The following is a 22,923-nucleotide window of genomic DNA, read 5'->3' as shown; positions in this document are numbered from 1 at the left end:
CACTAGAGTGAAAGCACCGCCAGCATTCAAAAGTGACCAAAACATCAGCCAGGAAGCATAGGAACTGAGAAGTGGTCTGTGGTCCCCACCTGCAGAACCACTCCTTTATTGGGGGTGTCTTGCTAATTGCCTATAATTTCCACCTGTTGTCTATTCCATTTGCACAACAGCATGTGAAATTTATTGTCAATCAGTGTTGCTTCCCAAATGGACAGTTTGATTTCACAGAAGTGTGATTGACTTGGAGTTACATTGTGTTGTTTAAGTGTTCCCTTTATTGTTTTGAGCAGTGTATATAAAGTGTCAAATTAGCATGTAAACTCAAAATGGAAAACATTTCAACTCTACATCTTAAATGGAACAGGTGTTCTTTTTTAAACCAATAGCCATGTAAGGTGTATACTTCTGTTTCAAAGTAGATTTGTTTCACACTCAAGATATACTCTGTGGGACCCTGGTTTAGCCCACTGCAGTAGATTTGTTTAAGAACAAGATATACTCTGTGTGACCCTGGTTTAGCCCACTGCAGTAGATTTGTTTAAGAACAAGATATACTCTGTGTGACCCTGGTTTAGCCCACTGCAGTAGATTTGTTTAAGAACAAGATATACTCTGTGTGACCCTGGTTTAGCCCACTGCAGTAGATTTGTTTAAGAACAAGACATACTCTGTGTGACCCTGGTTTAGCACACTGCAGTAGAAGGATGCTAATAATCTCCCCAAACCAAATGCAGTCCGTCCATTGTTTGTGATGACCTGAGGACAAAATGGTGTGTTTCACTTTTCAGTTATGCAATTTCTTGCACTTAGATTTTTTGGACACCAGGATGTTTCAATAAACATCTTTATTCTGCATTCAAGCCTTAGTTTTGGATGTATTCCTTTTTTTCCAGTGTGCGGAACCTAGATATCACGATAGAAGAGAAATTTGATTTGACGGTCTGGTTATAATCGAACTATAAACCATGAAGTAACATTTACATTAGTAAACTGTAGTAGCAAAGCAAACAGCAAACAAAGAACCACCCCTCACTACTATAACCTCCATCCTAGAAAGAAATAATCGGGAGAGGGGGCAAAAAAAGGAAAAGCTATAGAAGTATGGTACAGTACAGAGGAAAGAGGACTGTCTCTATAGGCACATAACTAATGGCCTCGGTCCCCATACATCCACAGGCCAGTATGATTTAGTAGACCTTCTCTCAGAGCGCAGTACTCTCATCATTATAGCTTCAACATACAGTATAGAACATATGCCAAGAACATCTACCATCTACTAAATGACTAGAGACACAGTAGAGATGACCATGCTATGATACAAGGCTACTTAGTCTGCTGGAGATGCATTGATGAATGGCAATGTACATGTATGTGCATTCATCTATACTGGAGGTTGGTGGGAAATACAGTGAGGTCCAAAAGTATTTGGACAATGACACGTTTTTTTGTTGTTGAAATTATACATTGACTAGGGGGTAAAGTGCAGACTGACAAGTCCCATCTCTTTAGTCAGTGAGAGATGTGTGACAACAAATTCTAACGACATTTAGCCCACAATGTTTTTAGCAATCCTCCAGTTGGGCCACATACACTGAGCTCCAAAAGTATTGGGACAGTGACATGTTTTGGCTCTGTACTCCAGCACCTTGGATTTGAAATGATACAATGCATATGTTAAAGTGCAGACTGTCAGCTTTAATTTGAGTGTATTTCATCCATATCGGGTGAACCATTTAGAAAGAACAGCACTTTTTGTACATAGTCCCCCCCCCCATTTAAGGAAGGAAAAGGATTTGGACAAATTGTGTAGCTTGTGACTCTACTAACTTGTTGGATGCATTTGCAGTTTGTTTTGGTTGTATTTCAGATTATTTTGTGCCCAATAGAAATGAATGGTAAATAATGTGTCATTATTGAGTCAATTTTATTGTAAATAAGAATACAACATGTTTCTAAACAATTCGTCATGAATGTGTATGCTACCATGATTACGGATAATCCTGAATGAATAGGGAATAATGATTAGTGAGAAAGTTACAGATGCACATAGATCATATCCCCAAGACATGCTAACCACTCACCAATAACACTGCTGGTTCCTTATCTCACACTAGTGAGGGTCTGTTACATTTTCAGAATACATTCTCTCTTCCCATGAAAGGCTGAAAAAAAAAAAAAAAACATTTTCATACTTGGCTCCTATGCTAAAATGAGCCAATTTCTCTCTCTGTCTCCAACACAATCAACAGCATTTCTCATTTCATGTCATGAAAACAAATCAAGACAGAGTGTTTGTGTGAAAACGCTCCAGTCAGCATTCGCTGGGTGTGCAACAGTCATAAACGGCGCTTTAGATTACGATTATGGGCTGCTGCAGCACTGGAAAAGTTCTATCACATCAAGCCTTTTTTCATTTAAACACAAATTAGATCATTATTTTTGATATCTAGCTATCCACTATAGCATAATGATACAGCAATATGACGTGTACTTCCGCATTCAGTTGAGATCATCATAAATCCTCTCCTTCCTTATCATATGGAATTACAATATTAACTTCATCTATTCATATTTATGTCATAGACATTATATTAACATTACTGTTAAATCTATATACGTCAACAGTGACAAACATTGAAACAAATATCCTGGGTAATTACATGACTTGTATGGGGATCTCTCATATTACTGCCCTCCTGAGCTCTGCTTCTGTGACTCGGTGGGTACCTGTGTCAGAAAGTCCATATTGATGATGTCAAGCGAGAGCGTTGTGGATTTACAGTGGGGCCCATAAAGTCCATCCTATCTTATGTGTGAGATGTTTCAGGGCAAGGACCACGTGTCATCCTCCTTATAAAATGATAGAAGCGTTGGAGAAACGGTGAAAGCTGAAGCCTTTTATTAAAAAGAAAACAGAGGACATTTTATGGGCGACTCAAGTCCAACCCTGATAAAACTCACTCTAAATAATATTGACGGTACACACTCTGGGAACACTTTTACAATCAGCTTTTCAATCAACTTCTCATTGTAAACAGGATAAATGCTTTACCATGCAACTGCTGTTTGCTTCACTGGCTTCGCTGTACGATTTCAACATTTAAAATCAATTCTGCTCTTCCAAGCACCTCTCAAAGCTTAAGGGCCACATATCCGATCCTTCACTAAACTCTGTCAAAATCAATTCATATGTAGATGCGTAGATCATTTAAGTCGATTAAACAATATTTCGGACCATTTAACAAGAATAGCCCCGGCACTGAGGAAGCAGCAAAAACTATACCTCTTGATTTAACTCAACACTAACTGAAAATCCTACCCTCTTTCAGTCTGTAATACATTCTATCACAAACCCTCCCCTTTCTTCCCTCTCCAGTCTCCTCTATGAGATGGTCTCCTCTAGGATGAACTCTATGGTGTGTGGTACATCCTGTCCCTCTACCACAGTGACCGAGGGGATCTCATGTCCCTCCATGATGGCTGACAGGGAGGGGACAGAGATGGCCTGACCACCCAAGAACACCACCTGGGAGGATCCAGCCTGCCCAGAGAACATAGCCCCAGAGGAGTGCTCTGAGACGGGCACGGCCGGCACCATCACCCCCTCTGTGGTTCCATCCGCCTGGACCAGCAGAATGGTCTGCACCGCCGACTCCCCCTCGCCACCTGATCCCGTCCCTGTAGACAAGAGCACCCTCGCATCTTCCGCCTCTGCGTCGTTGGCCGTGGTTCCATCCGTTCCGTCATCATGGAGACGGATGTGTTTGTCGAGGTTGGAGCGTGAGCGGAAGGCTGAGGGGCAGCGATAGCAGGTGTAGGGCGTCTCTCCGCTGTGGATGCGGGCGTGCTCAGTAAGACGGCCGGCCACACTGAAGGCTTTACCACACACCCAGCAGCAGAAGGGCCGCAGGCCGCTGTGGATACGCTCATGGTCCTTGAGGTGGGGCAGCTGGCGGAAACGCTTCCCACACGTAGAACACTGAGAGAGGAGGAGGAGGGGACATGGGGAGACAGAGCAGAGAGTGGGAGGAGGACAGAGAGAGGGGGAAAGAGCAGAAAGGGGAAGAGGAGAGAGAGAAGAGAGGCAGAGAGTGAACGGAAAGAAAGAGGGAGGAGAAGTTGAAGAGGAGGAAGAAGAGTGGAGGGGAGAAGGATGGGTAGGATTGGAAAACATAACGAGAGAACAAGAACAAGAGGAGAAGAGCGGACATTAAAACTCAGATTTTATATCTTGAAAACTTATGAAAAAATATTTTCTGAAACACTTCTCCAAATTTGTAGACACAGCACTTCTGGCTGAAGAGGCAAAAGAATAGGAGGGGTAGAAAAACAATGTGTGAGAAGAGAGAGAGAGCGAGAGAGATCTAGGGAGGGCAGAGGACAATGGTAGGTAGAGATAAAGAACAGAAAAAAAGAAGCTGACAGAACAGAGCTGCACTACTACTGAAGGACATTCATCTTTTTCCACACAGCAGTGTTACCTGCCTGTCTGTCATACTGAATGACCAGAGACAACGCCTACCATTAGTAGAACCAGAGGGACATTCTCACCAGTACCTTTACAGCTTGGACTGCATTTTTATTGAACTATAGAAGCCTGGGGCTGTTCTGCCACAGTGAGCAGAGAGGCTGGTTGGTCCTGTGTTTAGGACACTGCCTAATGGCGCTGGGTCCCAGAATAGTAACACAGAGGGGAGATGGTAGGCTCTAACTCAGCCTCACTCATTAATCATAGGAAGTGTAGAGGAAGGGAGGACACCAGCGGGCATAATACACTGGGGTGACCACAACCACAGCTTGTATTTTGTAGATGAGATGATTAGATTAGTTTATTAGTCACATGCACAGGGTCACAGATGTCATTTGCAGGGTACAGTGACATTGTTAAGCTCCGAGCTCCAACGGTGCAGGTCAAAAAGAGAAGTGAATAAAATAATAAAATATCCATATTTACAACTGTAACAATGATATATTTCCATTGGGGGGTGGGGCAGGGTGAATGTCCATTGGGGGAGCGGCAGGGGTGAAGTGAGAAGTGAATGAAATAATAATAAAAGTAACCACAGGCAGAAGTCTTGTCCGGACGGCCTTTTCTGCTTCTGCTAAAAAATTTGACAATCTAATTGATACCTTGTGTTTTAAATCACTTCAGAACAAGACACACCATAATGAACGTCAGTCGTGTGCAGTAGATAACCCACCACACACACACAATCATCTCCACCCCCCCACCCCCTTACCTCGAAGGGCCTCTCATCGGTGTGGATCCTCATGTGGACGTTGAAGGTGGAGGTATAGGCAAAGTCCTTCCCACAGATCTGGCAGTGGAACCTCTTGGAGCCGCGGCCCTTCCCCAGAGTCCCCTGGCAGTGGGCCACAATGTGCTCCCCCAGGGCAGAGCTGGAGGCGAAGCGCCGTCTGCAGGGGGACAGGGGGCAGCGCAGGGGGGTCTGACCCGTATGGGACAGCCGATGGAGGTCTAGACCCTCCTGGGTCATACAGCAATGACCACACATATCACACTCCACCTGGATGAGCAGAGAGGAGGGACACGTCTATAAGGTATAACTAGTGTAGAGTAATATCCAACTATTACAGTATCTTTGTCTATAAGGTATAACTAGTTTAGAGTAAGATCCTACTATTACAGTATCTTTGTCTATAAGGTATAACTAGTGTAGAGTAATATCCAACTATTACAGTATCTTTGTCTATAAGGTATAACTAGTTTAGAGTAAGATCCTACTATTACAGTATCTTTGTCTATAAGGTATAACTAGTTTAGAGTAAGATCCTACTATTACAGTATCTTTGTCTATAAGGTATAACTAGTGTAGAGTAAGATCCTACTATTACAGTATCTTTGTCTATAAGGTATAACTAGTGTAGAGTAAGATCCTACTATTACAGTATCTATGTCTATACAGTGCCTTCACATATTCACACCCCTTGACTTTTTCCACATTTTGTTGTTACAAAGTGGAATTAAAATGGACATAATTGTAATCATTTTGTCAACAATCTACACAAAATACTCTGTCAAAGTGGAAGAAATATTCGAACATTTGTAAAAAAATAATAATAAAAAAAAAAATTATATATATATATACACACACACACTTGTCTAATCAAGAGATATATATATATGAAAAATGAATATATCTTGATTAGTATGAAAAATGAATATATCTTGATTAGACAAGTATTCAACCCCTTGAGCCAATACATGTTAGAATCACCTTTGGCAGCGATTACAGCTGTGAGTCTTTCTGGGTATGTATCTAAGACCTTTACACACTTGGATTGTGCAACATTGGCCCATTATTATTTTCAAAATTATTCAAACTCTGTCAAACTGGTTGTTGATCATTGCTTGACAACCATTTCCAGGTCTTGCCATAGATTTTCAAGCAGATTTAAGTCAAAACTAACTCAGCCACTCAGGAATATTCACTTCTTGGGAAGCAACTCCAGTTCAGATTTGGCCTTATATTTTAGGTTACTGTCTTGCTGAAAGATGAATGAATATCCCAGTGTCTGGTGGAAAACAGACTGAACTAGGGATGGGCATGAATAATCGACGTCAAAACGCCATCTTTAACCAGAGATCAATATTTTTTTCAAATACTGTAAAACAATTTGGTCAAACTTTTGTCTTGAAACAACGGCAATTTGCTTTGACTGTTCCATACTGTCATGACGTGGCCCTCTTTGGGTATAGCGAGTACCATCCCCCTCTCTCTCACCACCTCTCTCTTCCCCCTACACCCAGGTTCTGTTATCTCAGGTCATAAATTCCTAGAGGAGACTCTCTCCTCATGGCCAGGCAGTATAGAGAGAGAGAGTTTCAAAGTAGAACAAAGGAACTTCTTCTACATCACAGAACTTGAGAACTGAACAATATCCATGTTTTGGAGAATGTGTAAACGGTCGGTGGAGAAGCCAGCTACGACCGGTCCGTTTTGTTCCATGTTGTGACCTCATTGAAAGACAATACAGCCACATTAACTCTGTTTATACAGGAGCCTCCGTTATGAGGTTTGCATCTAATTATTGTATAAAATGAGAATTGTATTCCCTTTAAAGTTTAACTAAGTCATTGGCCCGCCCCCATGAGCACAGACATTGATCTGGCATCATGGGACAGCCGTTTTCTACTGTTCGGAATAAAACCCCCACCTGAAGAAATACTCTTTAGACCGCGCGTACCTCGGTCAGCTGAGGGGGGTGAAGGTTGAGTAGTGTCATGACGTTGCCCTCTTTGGGTTTTCTATGCACCATCTCCCTACCTCTGTCTCCCCTACCCAGGCTCTGTGAGAGCGGTCGTAAATTCCTAAGAAAATGTCCCGCCTCATGGCCACAGTATAAAGAGAGAGTGGGTTTCATAGAAAGAACCCAGGAATTCTTCCACCTCACAGGACTGGAGAACCGAACGACATTTATGTTCTGGAGAAGGTATAAAAGATCGGTGAAGAATCCAGCTACGAACTGGTCCGTTTGGTACAATTTTGTGAAGCTCATGAGAGACAATATGGCCACATTACCATGGCGCTGTTTATATAATAGCCTCAGTTGTGAGACTTACACCTAATGGTTGTATAAAATGAATAAAGGATAAAGCTATTTGGAATATGTTGGGATGCTTGTAAGATGTTAATGTGAGAGAATTGTATTTCTGTTTAAAGTTTCACCAAGCCATCGGCACGCCCCCATGAACAGACGGGACCTGGTGTCATGAGACAGCCCTTTTCTGCTATTCCGAATATAACCCCCACCCAGGGTTTCTATCACCAGACCGAGCTTACCTCCATTACGAGTGGCTAAAGGTTGGAGACCAGCTTACCTCGATAACGAGAGGGCCAAGGTTTGACCATGCATTCCTCGTTCTGAACTTTAACCATACCACGTGGTTAAACTCTTAGACTATTGATACCGACAGAATAATAACAAGTCTTTGATATTAATTACTAGTCTGCAGCTAGGAATTCGGGTATCATTAAATGCGAAGACCGACGAAACATCTGTCCTATAACGACATTAATGAATGTCACTTTGAAATATCCATTCTAACCGAGAGAGAGAGAGAGAGAACGCGAAAACAAAACTCTCCAACAGAACGAACTTTTCAACAAAGATCCCGACGACACACTGAGCGTAAATATATATATTGATTGCAATTGTTCCCGAATGAGTGAGCGTTCATGTGCAAAGGATTAGCATTTCAATTGTTATAATTATCAACTCTTATCAACCTTTTGTCTAACAAGCCGCCATGCCGGTTTAGCCCACTAGGGCACATTCCTTTATCATTTCTTTGTAACGATATCTACTGTTTGTATGCATTTCTGTGAATTACTTAGTAAATAAATTATTTTAAGACAATTGATGTATGGATGTCTCATAGTGAAGACTGCGTTCGTGCAGATAACCAACAATTTACGACGTTTGGAATGAGACTGACGAGGTAAAGAATACATCATTAATCCGAAGACTAATAGATCAGATATTATGATATCCGAAAGTTATATTACGAAAATTATAACTTTGTAATCTGAATATTTTCCTTGGTGCCCCGACTTCCTAGTTAATTACCGTTACACGATTAATCAGTTTAATCGCGTAATAATAATTACAGAGAGTTATTTGATAAATATGTCTTCAGTTTTAATGATGCCAAAGACACGACAGTAGAGACCACAAAACCTCTGTATAAGCTAAGGTTGTAATGTTGTTGAATTCCTAACTAAACCACGTGGAGCATTGGCTACACGGTGGGAATGGTTAAATTCTGAGACTATGGATACCGACAGAATAAGATCAAACCTTCAATACTAATTACTAGGCTGCAGCTAGGAATTATGTCGACCTGGAATGCGAAGACCGACAACCTCCGAAACATCTATCCTATAAGAACATTTCTGAATGGGACTCTGACGTATCCATTCTAACCACGAGAGACTTCTTGGAAGCAGATGGAGAGACGAGCGGATGAACTTTCCAACAGAAAGACGGACGATTCCAACAGAGATCTCTGACGACACACTGAGTGTAAATATATATTGATTGCAATGATTTCTGAATTAGTGAGCGTTCATGTGCAAAGGATTAGCGTTTCAATCAATATAATTATCAGCTGTGTAGTGACTCTTGTAATTCCCGCCCTTCTCAGTCCAGACCCACTTCCCTTTGTCCACCAAGCCGGCATATCGGCTTAGCCCACTAGGGAACATCCCCTATCATTTCCTTGTAACCATATCTACGGTTTGTTTGTTTATGCATTTATGTGATTATTTAGTTAGTTAGTTAGTTAGTAAATAAATGATTAAGACAATTGATGTATGGATGATTCATAGTAAAGGCTGGGTTCGTGCAGATAACCAAAGATTTACGACGTTCGGAATGAGACTAACGTGAGGTAAAGAATAATTCATTAATTAGAAGACTAATTGATCATATATTAAAATATCTGAAGAGTTATATTAGGAAAATTATAACTTTGTAATCTGAAGATTTTCCTTGGTGCCCCAACTTCATAGTTAATTAAATATACATGATTAGTTTAATCACGTAATAATAATTACAGAGAATTGATTTGATAAAATAACAGTCTTCACTTTAATGATGCCAAAGACACGACAATGTGCACATGTGCATTTACACAGTGGCGACCGGCCATTCAGGGCATGTGGGGCAGAGCCTGTTTAGCTAAAAAAAAAAACGATATCTAAAAATATTTAAAATAAATTGTTTGTTTTTTGTTGCGTGTTTTGCATGTTATTTTGTCATTTTGGGGGGGGGGGGGCATTTTTTTACATTATTTTGCAAACTGATGTGTGACATATCAGTTTGCAAAACAATGTAAAAAAAATATATATTATAAAAATGTGTTAATAAAGCCGCATAAAAACATGGTCTCTTTTTTACTTTCTTGAGTAAAGCAGCTCCAAAATGCAGGTGTTTCAGCCTAGCTCAGTGCTTTATGTGGTGGAGGGGCAACCGGCTGAAAATACAGAGCATAGGAGTTGGTAATCTTCTCTAATTGCACCATGATTGGATCAGTGTTCTGTCAGTCATGGGGACACCATGTCGACACAAAATTTACAGGAAGAGCTTGAAAGATCAAGCCCCCTTGAGTGCTACCATTGATTTACATTAGAAGTACCCATCCAAGAAGGCTCAAAGTCATAAGCCACGGATAAAATGACGTCAAATCATGTTATATCTACCGTAGCTTTGATTGGACATGTCATCATACTTTCAAAATCTTAGCTAGCAAGCTAGACAAGCAGTCTTCATCATGAATCACATTGACCATTTACTGGCACATCCTTTTCAATCATTGTCATATGAAGAGAAATTATAAATAAAACGTATCGGTGCTCATCGGCCATTGGACATAAACATTACAAAACAAGTTGGAAATCACAAATTCAACAATGAGTGGTTTGGAAACAATCAGTGGCTAACTGCAAGCGTTGCAAAGCAATCCCTATTTTTCTTCCCCTGCCTGCTATTCAGTGGAGATGGTGTGTGGTCCAAGTATGGGTTTAAGGGTTTCTTTTCCAAGCTTAAAAGGATAAACATTCACACGCAACACCATGGGCCAGAAAAGGTTGAATACATTGCCCATGCTGTCAAGCGAGCATGACTTCTGCCGCGTTGAAAACAACCGGAAACTCGGAACTGGGAAACCTCAGACTTTATGAGTTCAACCTCTTCCTGACTGAGTCTGTAATACCTACTGTACATGTTTCAAGCAGACCACCATAGCCCCTGTGCCCAAGGAAGCAAAGGTAACCTGACCAGTAGCACTCACGTCGATAGCCATGAAGTGCTTTGAAAGGCTAGTCATGGCTCGCATCAACAGCATCCTCCCGGATACCCTAGACCCACTCCAATTCGCATACCGCCCCAACAGATCCACAGATGACACAATCTCAATCGCACTCCACACTGCCCTTTCCCACCTGGACAAAAAGGAACACCTATGTGAGAATGCTGTTCATTGACTACAGCTCAGCGTTCAACACCATAGTGCCCACAAAACTCCTCACTAAGCTAAGGACCCTGGGACTAAACACCTCCCTCTGCAACTGGATCCTGGACTTCCTGACGGCCACCCCCAGGTGGTAAGGGTAGGCAACAACACATCTGCTACGCTGATCCTCAACACTGGGGCCCCTCAGGGGTGTGTGCTTAGTGCCTTCCTGTACTCCCTGTTCACCCACAACTGCGTGGCCAAACACGACTCCAACACCATCATTAAGTTTGCTGACGACACAACAGTGGTAGCCTGATTACCGACAACGATGAGACAGCCTATAGGGAGGAGGTTAGAGACCTCTCCCTCAATGTGAGCAAGACAAAGGAGCTGATCGTGGACTACAGGAAAGGCGGGCCCAACAGGCCCCCATTAACTTCTATGGGCTAGGTGGGACGGTAGCGTCCCACCTGCGGGACACAGCCAGTGCAATATCAGGGTGGAAAATTCAAAAACAACAAAATGCAATAATTAAACTTTCTCAAACATACGACTATTTTACACCATTTTAAAGATACACTTCTTGTTAATCTAACTACATTGTCCGATTTCAAAAAGGCTTTACAGCGAAAGCAAAACATTAGATTATGAGAGTACATAGACAAAAATAATCACACAGCCATTTTCCAAGCAAGGACATATGTCAATAAAACCCAAAACACAGCGAAATGAAGCACTAACCTTTGACGATCTTCATCAGATGACACTCCTAGGACATTATGTTACACAATACATGTATGTTTTGTTCGATAAACTTCATATTTATATCCAAAAACAGCATTTTACATTGGCGCGTGATATTCAGAAAATGTATTCCCACCAAATCGTCCGGTGAATGTGCACATCAATTTACAAAAATACTCATCATAAACGTTGACAAAATACATAACAATTATTTTAAGAATTATAGATAGACAACTCCTTTATGCAACCGCTGTGTCAGATTTTAAAATAGCTTTACGGAGAAAGCACATTTTTCAATATTCTGAGTACATAGCTCAGCCATCACGGCGAGCTATTCAGACACCCGCCAAATTCGGGGAAACCTAAACTCAGAATTAGTATTACAAATATTGTATTACCTTTGCTGATCTTCGTCAGAATGCACTCCCAGGACTGCTACTTCCACAAGAAATGTTGTTTTTGATCCAAATAATCCATATTTATGTCCAAATACCTCCGTTTTGTTCGTGCGTACAGATCACTTATCCAAAAGCATAACGCGCGAGCGCGGAACGAGATAAAAAGTCAAAATGTTCCATTACCGTACTTAGAAGCATGTCAAACGCTGTTTAAAATCAATCTTTATGGTATTTTTAACTTAAAATTGAGATCATATTCCAACCAGACAATAGCATATTCATTCAAGAAGAAAAAGAAGGAACGGTGCGCTTGCGGGACCGAGCATATCCAATCCCTTTGTTGCCAGGCAGACCACTCAGTAACTGAGCTCCTATTATCAGCCCAGGGACAGGAAAATGCTCAAACCACTTTCTGAAGGCTTTAGACAGCCAATGGAAGCCTTAGGAAGTGCAACGTCACCCCACAGACACTGGAGCTTCGATAGAGAATCAAAAGAAGAACTGCAATTCTCAGACTTTTCACTTCCTGCTTGGATTTTTCTCAGGTTTTTGCCTGCCATATGAGTTCTGTTATATTCACAGACACCATTCAAACCGTTTTAGAAACTTCAGATTGTTTTCTATCCAAATCTACTAATAATATGCATATTCTAGTTTCTGGGCCAGAGTAGTAACCTGTTTAAATTGGGTACGTTTTTCATCCGGCCGTGAAAATACTGGCCCCTAGCCCAGACAGGTTAACTTTGACGGGGCTGTAGTGGAGCGGGTTGAGAGTTTCAAGTTCCTTGGTGTCCACATCACCAACGAACAATCACGGTCCAAACACACCAAGACAGTCGTGAAGAGTGCATGACAACACCTTTTCCCCCTCAGGAGACTGAAAAGATTTGGCATGGGTCCCCAGATCCTCAAAAAGTTATACAGCTGCACCATCGAGAGCATCCTAACCGGTTGCATCACCACCTGGTATGGTAACTGCTCGATATCTGACCGTAAGGTGCTACAGAGGGTAGTGCGTACGGTCCAGTACATTACTGGGGCCAAGCTTCCTGCCATCCAGGACCTATATACTCTGACACCGCCTAGGAAAGCCCCAAAAATTGTCAAAGACTCCAGTCACCCAAGTCATATACTGTTTTCTCTGCAACCGCACGGCAAGCGGTACCAGAGCGTCAAGTCTAGGACCAACCGGCTCTTTAACAGCTTCGACCCCTAAGTCATAAGACCGCTGAACAATTAATCAAATTGCCCCCGTTTTTTTTTTTTACACTGCTGCTTCACACTGTTTACAATCTATGCATAGTCACTTCAACCCTACCTACATGTACAAATTACCTCAACTAACCTGTATCCCCGCACATTGATTCGTTACGAGAACCCCCTGTATATAGCCCCATTATTTTATTGTCTTACTTTATTATTTTTGACTTTAGTTTATTTGATAAATATTTTCTTAACCTGTGATGGCTAGGGGGCAGTATTTTCACAGCCGGATAAAAAACGTACCCGATTTAATCTGATAATTACTCCTGCCCAGAAACTAGAATATGCATATAATTATTAGCTTTGGATAGAAAACACTCCAAAGTTTCTAAAACTGTTTGAATGGTGTCTGTGAGTATAACAGAACTCATTTGGCAGGCCAAAACCTGAGAAGATTCCATGCAGGAAGTGGCCTGTCTGACAATTTCTTGCCCTTCTTGATTATCTCTATCCATTACAGAGGATCTCTGCTGTTACGTGACTCTTCCTACGGCTCCCATGGGCTCTCAGAAGGCGGCAAAAAGCTGAATCGTGGCTTTGCAGGCTCTGGTTGAAAAAAAGTAGCGCGTTTGGGTAGTGGCTGGTTACAGTACTGTGAGACTCAGGCTCGTGCCCGCGTCGACAGAATGCTTTGTTTTCTTTCGTCTGTTTACCTAAACGCAGATTCCCGGTCGGAATATTATCGCTTTTTTACGAGAAAAATGGCATAAATTTTTTTATTTTAAACAGCGGTTGACATGCTTCGAAGTACAGTAATGGAATATTTAGAAATCTTTTGTCACGAATTGCGCCATGCTCGTGACCCTTATTTACACTTCGGATAGTGTCTTGAACGCACGAACAAAACGCCGCTATTTGGATATAACGATGGATTATTTTGGACCAAACCAACATTTGTTATTGAAGTAGCAGTCCTGGGAGTGCATTCTGACGAAGACAACAAAGGTAATCAAACTTTTGTAATAGTAAATCGGAGTTTGGTCAGGGCTAAACTTGGTCGGTGTCTAAATGGCTAGCCGTGATGGCTGGGCTATCTACTGAGAATATTGCAAAATGTGCTTTCACCGAAAACCTATTTTAAAATCGGACATATCGAGTGCATAGAGGAGTTCTGTATCTATAATTCTTAAAATAAGTGTTATGTTTTTTGTGAACGTTTATCGTGAGAAATTTAGTAAATTCACCGGATGTTTGCGGGGGGGTATGCTAGTTCTGAACGTCACATGCTAATGTAAAAAAGCTGGTTTTTGATATAAATATAAACTTGATTGAACAAAACATGCATGTATTGTATAACATAATGTCCTAGGGTTGTCATCTGATGAAGATGAAAGGTTAGTGCTGCATTTAGCTGTGGTTTTGTTTTTTGTGACATTATATGCTAGCTTGAAAAATGGGGGTCTGATTATTTCTGGCTGGGTACTCTGCTGACATAATCTAATGTTTTGCTTTCGCTGTAAAGCCTTTTTGAAATCGGACAGTGTGGTTAGATTAACGAGAGTCTTGTCTTTAAAATGCTGTAAAATAGTCATATGTTTGAAAAATTGAAGTTTTCGGATTTTAGAGGAGTTTGTATTTCGCGCCACGCCCATCATTGGATATTGGAGCAGGTGTTCCGCTAGCGGAACGTCTAGATGTAAGAGGTTAACTCTTTCTTGAACTGCACTGTTGGTTAAGGGCTTGTAAGTAAGCATTTCACGCTAAGGTCTACACATGTTTATTCGGCGCATGTGACAAATAAAGTTTGATTTGATCGTTAGCTTATATGCCCCCTTTATTTATGCCACGGTTCTGACTTGGTGTACAGGGAGAATACTGTAAGAACGGCCCATATTCTGAATTCTGTCACTACACAAGTGCTGAACAAATATTTATATTGACTACGTCAGTCTTAGCTCGCTCATTTAATGTCTTAATCGAAATTACGGATTGCCTCTTATCCGCTCATCGTTCCCTTATGCCATAGTTTGTACACCTCAATTGTGAGTAGAATCCACATTTGTTTAAGCAAGTCAGCCATATCAGCTATGCTTTAAAAAAAAAGGCTGTAAATGATAAATGAGGCTGAATTAACTGTTTCCCTGCCAGACAAGGCTCATCTGATAAGAATTGGTAAGGATTCACTCCATGGTGCTGAAAAGAAAGCTCTGCTGTTGGGACAGCTTTATGAAGGCCCTAACTGTTTGTGGGCACTGTTTGTCACCTTTATAGTGCAATGCAGGTGCTTCTACACCTGCATTGCTTGCCGTTTGGGGTTTTAGGCTGGGTTTCTGTACAGCACTTTGAGATATCAGCCGATGTAAGAAGGCTATATAAATACATTTGATTTGAAATGAATTAATGTATTGTTTAGCGTTGTGGCTTTGTTGGAATGCATAAAAATTAAAAGTTTGCCCGACCAAGATTTACATGCTAAAATCGCCACTGCATTTGAGTGACAACAAAGAATAAACCAAGTCAAGCATCACAGTTCAGCTTCCTAAATTCCCTTTCCACTCTCTGACCACTCCCTCTACACACACGTGCTGTGTGCGCCTACATAAATAAATGCCTATAAAAACATATCTAACCGATGGGATACAAAAGCTACATTCCTTGCCAAATAATACTTTTTATCACAAATTCTAAATGGACTGGTTGCGTTCCAACAATGAGCTGCAGTTTTTGAATAATTGCGTAATTTTCCGCTTAATAGGCTACTTTGCGGTTGTTACTAGTTACCACAGCCACAAAGTCCAAATTCATGAAAATAAATGTGGTTTTTGGTTTTAATTTAAGGTTAGGAATATGGTCAACAGTGAAGTTAGGGTTAGGTTAAAAATAAGATTTTAAGAAGCGAAAATGTAGAAACGGGCAGGTTATGACTATGTATGCGGCTGTGGTAACTAACGTTAGTGACGACCCTACTTTGCGAACGGCTAGTGACATTTAGAATTTGTTAGCCTAGGGCCTAGGCTATTACCCTAACCATAGACAGATTTCACGCTGAAAATATTCAAAAACATTAGTTTGATAAAGACAAAGAGCGAATTTTCATCAGAATCATTAAGTCTAGGCCTACTCACCAAACAGATGTCCTGGACATAACTCATCCCCATGTAGTGTTCAATGTAGTATTGTTAAATCAATTTAGAAAATTGCAAGGAACGGGCATAATACACAAAATCCAATGTCTGTATATCAAAAAGAAGACTTTGGTTTTGGTTTGTAACCTTGAAAAATGTGTCTTTCAACTTGAGAAAATGTACCCACATTTCAAATAATCACTCTGAGAATAACAGTCCCAGACTGGAGATGTGAATCACTTCGCACTATACTGTTATATTATTCTGTTATATTACATAATGTTTTTTTTAAATAAAATAGGTGTCTTGACTGTGATAAGGGCTTGGAAATAAGAGTCTTGTCTGCTAAATGAACAAAACAAGGCTATGCCATTGCACAGCCATAGGGTTCTACAAGCAAGCGCCACATTGCTGAGGTTACGACCTTTTTCAAGATTGTGTTCACCAATATAATACAACCTGATGATATTACAGTTTCAATAAAATCATCTTAAAATGGCACTTGTTTTTTTATTGACTGAAAATACACTACCGTTCAAAAGTTTGGGGTCACTTAGAAATGTCCTTGTTTTTGAAAGAAAAGCACATCTTTGGTCCATTAAAATAACATCAGCTTGATCAGAAATACAGTGTACAGTCGCGGCCAAAAGTTTTGAGAATGACACAAATATTAATTTTCACAAATTCTGCTGCCTCAGTTTGTTATGATGGCAATTTGCATATACTCCAGAATGTTATGAAGAGTGATCAGATGAATTGCAATTAATTGCAAAGTCCCTCTTTGCCATGCAAATGAACTGAATCCCCCAAAAATATTTCCACTGCATTTCAGCCCTGGAAACATGTGCCATCATCATTTCTTTGCACAAAAAGGGCTTCACAGGCAAGGATATTGCTGCCAGTAAGATTTCACCTAAATCAACCATTTATCGGATCATCAAGAACTTCAAGGAGAGCGGTTCAATTGTTGTGAAGAAGGCTTCTGGGCGCCCAAGAAAGTCAAGCAAGCGCCAGGACCGTCTCCTAAAGTTGATTCAGCTGCGGGATCGGAGCACCACCAGTACAGAGCTTGCTCAGGAATAGCAGCAGGCAGGTGTGAGTGCATCGGCACGCACAGTGAGGCGAAGACTTTTGGAGGATGGCCTGGTGTCAAGAAGGACAGCAAAGAAGCCACTTCTCTCCAGGAAAAGCATCAGACTGATATTCTGCAAAAGGTACAGGGATTGGACTGCTGAGGACTGGGGTAAAGTAATTTTCTCTAATGAATCCCCTTTCCGATTGTTTAGAGCACCCGGAAAAAAGCTTGTCTGGAGAAGAAAAGGTGAGCGCTACCATCAGTCCTGTGTCATGACAACAGTAAAGCATCCAGAGACCATTCATGTGTGGGGTTGCTTCTCAGCCAAGGGAGTGGGCTCACTCACAATTTTGCCTAAGAACACAGCCATGAACAAAGAATGGTACCAACACATCCGAGAGCAACTTCTCCCAACCATCCAGGAACAGTTTGGTGACGAACAATGCCTTTTCCAGCATGATGTAGCACCTTGCCATAAGGCAAAAGTAATAACTAAGTGGCTCAGGGAACAAAACATCGATATTTTGGGTCCATGGCCAGGAAACTCCCAGACCTTAATCCCATTGAGAACTTGTGGTCAATCCTCAAGAGGCGGGTGGACAAACAAAAACCCACAAATTCTGACAAACTCCAAGCATTGATTATGCAAGAATGGGCTGCCATCAGTCAGGATGTGGCCCAGAAGTTAATTGACAGCATGCCAGGGTGGATTGCAGAGGTCTTGAAAAAGAAGGGTCAACACTGCAAATATTGGCTCTTTGCATCAACTTCATATAATTGTCAATAAAAGCCTTTGACACTTATGAAATGCTAGTAATTATACTTCAATATTCCATATTAACATTGACAAAAATATCTAAAGACACCGAGCAGCAAACTTTGTGGAAATTAATATTTGTATCATTCTCAAAACTTTTGGCCACGACTGTAAACATTGTTGATGTTGTAAATTACTATTGTAGCTGGAAGCGGCAGATTTTTTATGGAATATCTACAGTTGAAGTCGGAAGTTTACATACACTTAGGTTGGAGTCATTAAAACTCGTTTTTCAACCATTCCACAAATTTCTTCTTAACAAACTATAGTTTTTGGCAAGTCGGTTAGGACATCTACTTTGTGCATAACACAAGTAATTTTTCCAACAATTGTTTACAGACAGATTATTTCACTGTATCACAATTCCAGTGGGTCAGAAGTTTGCATACAATAAGTTGACTGTGCATTTAAACAGCTTGGAAAATTCCAGAAAATGTCATGGCTTTAGAAGCTTCTGATAGGCAAATTGACATCATTTGAGTCAATTGGGGGTGTACTTGTGGATGTATTTCAAGGCCTACCTTCAAACTCAGTGCCTCTTTGCTTGACATCATAAGAAAATCTAAAGAAATCAGCCAAGACCTCAGAAAAAAAAATTGTGGACCTCCATGTCTGGTTCATCCTTGGGAGCAATTTCCAAATACCTGAATGTACCACGCTCATCTGTACAAACAATAGTACGCAAGTATAAACACCATGGGACCACACAGCCATCATACCACTCAGGAAGGAGACACGTTCTGTCTCCTAGAGATGAACGTACTTTGGTGCGAAAGGTGCAAATCAATCCCAGAACAACAGCAAAGGACCGTGTGAAGATGCTGGAGGAAACAGGTACAAACAAATCTATATCCACAGTAAAACGAGTCCTATATCGACATAACCTGAAAGGCCGCTCAGCAAGGAAGAAGCCACTGCTCAAAAACCGCAAAAAAAAAGCCAGACTACGGTTTGCAACTGCACATGGGGACAAAGATTGTACTTTTTGGCGAAATGTCCTCTGGTCTGATGAAACAAAAATAAAACTGTTTGGTCATAGTGACCATCGTTATGTTTGGAGGAAAAAGGGGGAGGCTTGCAAGCCGAAGAACACCATCCCAACTGTGAAGCACGGGGGTGGCAGCATCATGTTGTGGGGGTGCCTTCCTGCAGAAGGGACTTGTGCACTTCACAAAATAGATGGCATCATGAGAAAGGAAAATTACATGGAAATATTGAAGCAACATCTCAAGACATCAGTCAGGAAGTTAAAGCTTGGCCACAAATGGGTCTTCGAAATGGACAATGACCCCAAGCATACTTCCAAAGTTGTGGCAAAATGGCTTAATGACAACAAAGTCAAGGTATTGGAGTGGCCATCACAAAGCCCTGACTTCAACCCTATAGAACATTTGTGGGCAAAACTGAAAAAAATCGTGTGCAAGCAAGGAGGCCTACAAACCTGACTCAGTTACACTAGCTCTGTCAGGAGGAATGGGTCCAAATTCACCCAACTTATTGTGGGAAGCTTGTGGAAGGCTACCTGAAACGTTTGACCCAAGTTAAACAATTTAAAGGCAATGCTACCAAATACTAATTGAGTGTACGTAAACTTCTGACCCACTGGGAATGTGATGAAAGAAATAAAAGCTGAAATAAATAATTCTCTCTACTATTATTCTGACATTTCACATTCTTAAAATAAAGTGGTGACCCTAACTGACCTAAGACAGGGAATTTTTACTAGGATTAAATGTCAGGAATTGTGAAAGCTGAGTGTAAATGTATTCGGCTAAGGTGTATGTAAACTTCCGACTTCAACTGTACATAGGCGTACAGAGGCCCATTATCAGCAACCATCACTCCTGTGTTCCAATGGCACGTTGTGTTAGCTAACTCAAGTTTAGGAGTGGGAGGCCCCGGTGCACAACTGAGCAAGAGGACAAGTACATTCAAGTGTCTAGTTTGAGAAACAGATGCCTCACAAGTCCTCAACTGGCAGCTTCATTAAATAGTACCTGCAAAACACCAGCCTCAACGTCAACAGTGAAGAGGCGACTCCGGGATGCTGGCCTTCTAGGCAGAGTTCCTCTGTCCAGTGTCTGTGTTCTTTTGCCCATCTTAATATCTTCTTTTTATTAGCCAGTCTGAGATATGGCTTTTTCTTTGCAACTCCGCCTAGAAGGCCAATTTGCCCGACGTCCACAGGTGGGGGTTGTGGTTACAGCCCAACACCGTGCAGGACGTTTGGCATTTGCCAGAGAACACCAAGATTGGCGAATTTGCCACTGGCACCCTGTGCTCTTCACAGATGAAAGCAGGTTCACACTGAGCACGTGACAGAGTCTGGAGACGCCGTGGAGAACGTTCTGCTGCCTGCAACATCCTCCAGCATGACCGGTTTGGCGGTGGGTCAGTCATGGTGTGGCATTTCTTTAGGGGGCCGCACAGCCCTCCATGTGCTCGCCAGAGGTAGCCTGACTGCCATTAGGTACCGAGATGAGATCCTCAGACCACTTGTGAGACCATATGCTGGTGCGGTTGGCCCTGGGTTCCTCCTAATGCAAGACAATGCTAGACGTCATGTGGCTGGAGTGTGTCAGCAGTTCCTGCAAGAGGAAAGCATTGATGCTATGGACTGGCCCGTCCGTTCCCCAGACCTGAATCCAATTGAGCACATCTGGGACATCTGGGACATCATGTCTCGCTGCATCCACCAACGCCACAGACTGTCCAGGAGTTGGCGGGTGCTTTAGTCCAGGTCTGGGAGGAGATCCCTCAGGAGACCATCCGCCACCTCATCAGGAGCATGCCCAGGCATTGTAGGGAGGTCATACAGGCATGTGGAGGCCACACACACTACTGAGCCTCATTTTGACATTACATCAAAGTTGGATCAGCCTGTAGTGTGGTTTTCCACTTTAATTTTGAGTGTGACTCCAAATCCAGACCTCCATGGGTTGATAAATTGGATTTCCATTGATTATTTTTGTGTGATTTTGTTGTCAGCACATTCAACTATGTAAAGAAAAAAGTATTTAATAAGATTATTTCTTTCATTCAGATCTAGGATGTGTTGTTTAAGTGTTCCCTTTAAGTGTTCCCTTTATATATATATATATATTCTATTATTACAGGTATTCTACCCTCTGACGAACCATCAAACAGGCAAAGTGTCAATACAGGACTAAGATGGAGTCGTACTACACTGGCTCTGACGCTCGTCAGATGTGGCAGGGCCTGGAAACCATTACAGACTACAAAGGGAAGCACAGCCGAGAGCTGCCCAGTGACACGAGCTAAACTACTTCTATGCTCGCTTCGAGGCAAATAACACTGAAACATGCATGAGAGCACCAGCTGTACCGGAAGACTGTGTGATCACGCTCTCCGCAGCCGATGTAAGACCTTTAGACAGGTCAACATTCACAAGGCCGCAGTACCAGACGGATTACCAGGACATGTACTCCGAGCATGCGCTGACCAACTGGCAAGTGTCTTCACTGACATTTTCAACCTCTCCCTGTCCGAGTCTGTAATACCAACATGTTTCAAGCAGACCACCATAGTGCCTGTGCCCAAGAACACTAAGGTAAACTGCCTAAATGACTACCGACACGTAGCACTCACGTCTGTAGCCATGAAGAGCTTTGAAAGGCTGGTCATGGCTCACATCAACAACATCATCCCAGAAACCCTAGACCCACTCCAATGTGCATACCACCCCAACAGATCCACAGATGATGCCATCTCTATTGCACTCCACACTGCCCTTTCCCACCTGGACAAAAGGAACACCTGTGAGAATGCTATTCATTGACTACAGCTCAGCGTTCAACACGATAGTGCCCTCAAAGCTCATCAATAAGCTAAGGACCCTGGGACTAAACACCTTCCTCTGCAACTAGATCCTGGACTTCCTGACGGGCTGCCCCCAGGTGGTAAGGGTAGGTAACAACACATCTGCCATGCTGATCCTCAACACAGGGGCCCCTCAGGGGTGTGTGCTCAGCCCCCTCCTGTACTCCCTGTTCACTCATGACTGCACGGCCAGGCATGACTCCAACAACATCATTAAATTTGCCGATGACCGACAACAACGAGACAGCCTATAGGGGAGGTCAGAACCTGGCCCTGTGGTGCTAGGACAACCACCTCTCCCTCAACGTGATCAAGACAAATGAGATGATTGGGGACAACAGGAAAAAGAGGACCGAGCACGCCCCCATTCTCATCGACGGTGCTGCAGTGGAGCAGGTTGAGAACTTCAAGTTCCTTCGTGTCCACATCACCAACAAACTAACATGGTCCAAGCACACAAAGATATTCGTGAAGCGGGCACGACAAAACCTATTCCCCCTCAGGAGACTGAAAAGATTTGGCATGGCTCCTCAGATCCTCAAAAGGTTCTACAGCTGCACCATCGAGAGCATCCTGACTGGTTGCATCACTGCCTGGTATGGCAACTGCTTGGCCTCCGACCGCAAGGCACTACAGAGGGTAGTGCGAACGGCCCAGTACATCACTGGGGCCAAGCTTCCTGCCATCCAGGACCTCTATACCAGGCGGTGTCAGAGGAAGGCCCTGAAAATTGTCAAAGA

General features: G+C 42.2%; 1 protein-coding gene across 1 annotated transcript in view; it reads right to left on the bottom strand.

The window, feature by feature from the left end:
- Positions 1–2,882: 2,882 nt before the first annotated feature.
- Positions 2,883–22,923, bottom strand: part of znf574 (zinc finger protein 574) — a 33,967-nt gene continuing 13,926 nt past the window's right edge. Inside the window, 2 exon segments of the mRNA XM_014153481.2 lie at positions 2,883–3,979; positions 5,241–5,528. Of these exon segments, the coding sequence (XP_014008956.2) occupies positions 3,383–3,979; positions 5,241–5,528 (885 nt within the window). The 3' untranslated portion in view covers positions 2,883–3,382.

This window comes from Salmo salar, chromosome ssa02 (assembly GCF_905237065.1).
Source record: "Salmo salar chromosome ssa02, Ssal_v3.1, whole genome shotgun sequence".
Lineage (NCBI taxonomy): Eukaryota > Metazoa > Chordata > Actinopteri > Salmoniformes > Salmonidae > Salmo > Salmo salar.
Note: the sequence above shows the minus strand (reverse complement) of the source record. Positions and strands in the feature narration are given on the sequence as shown.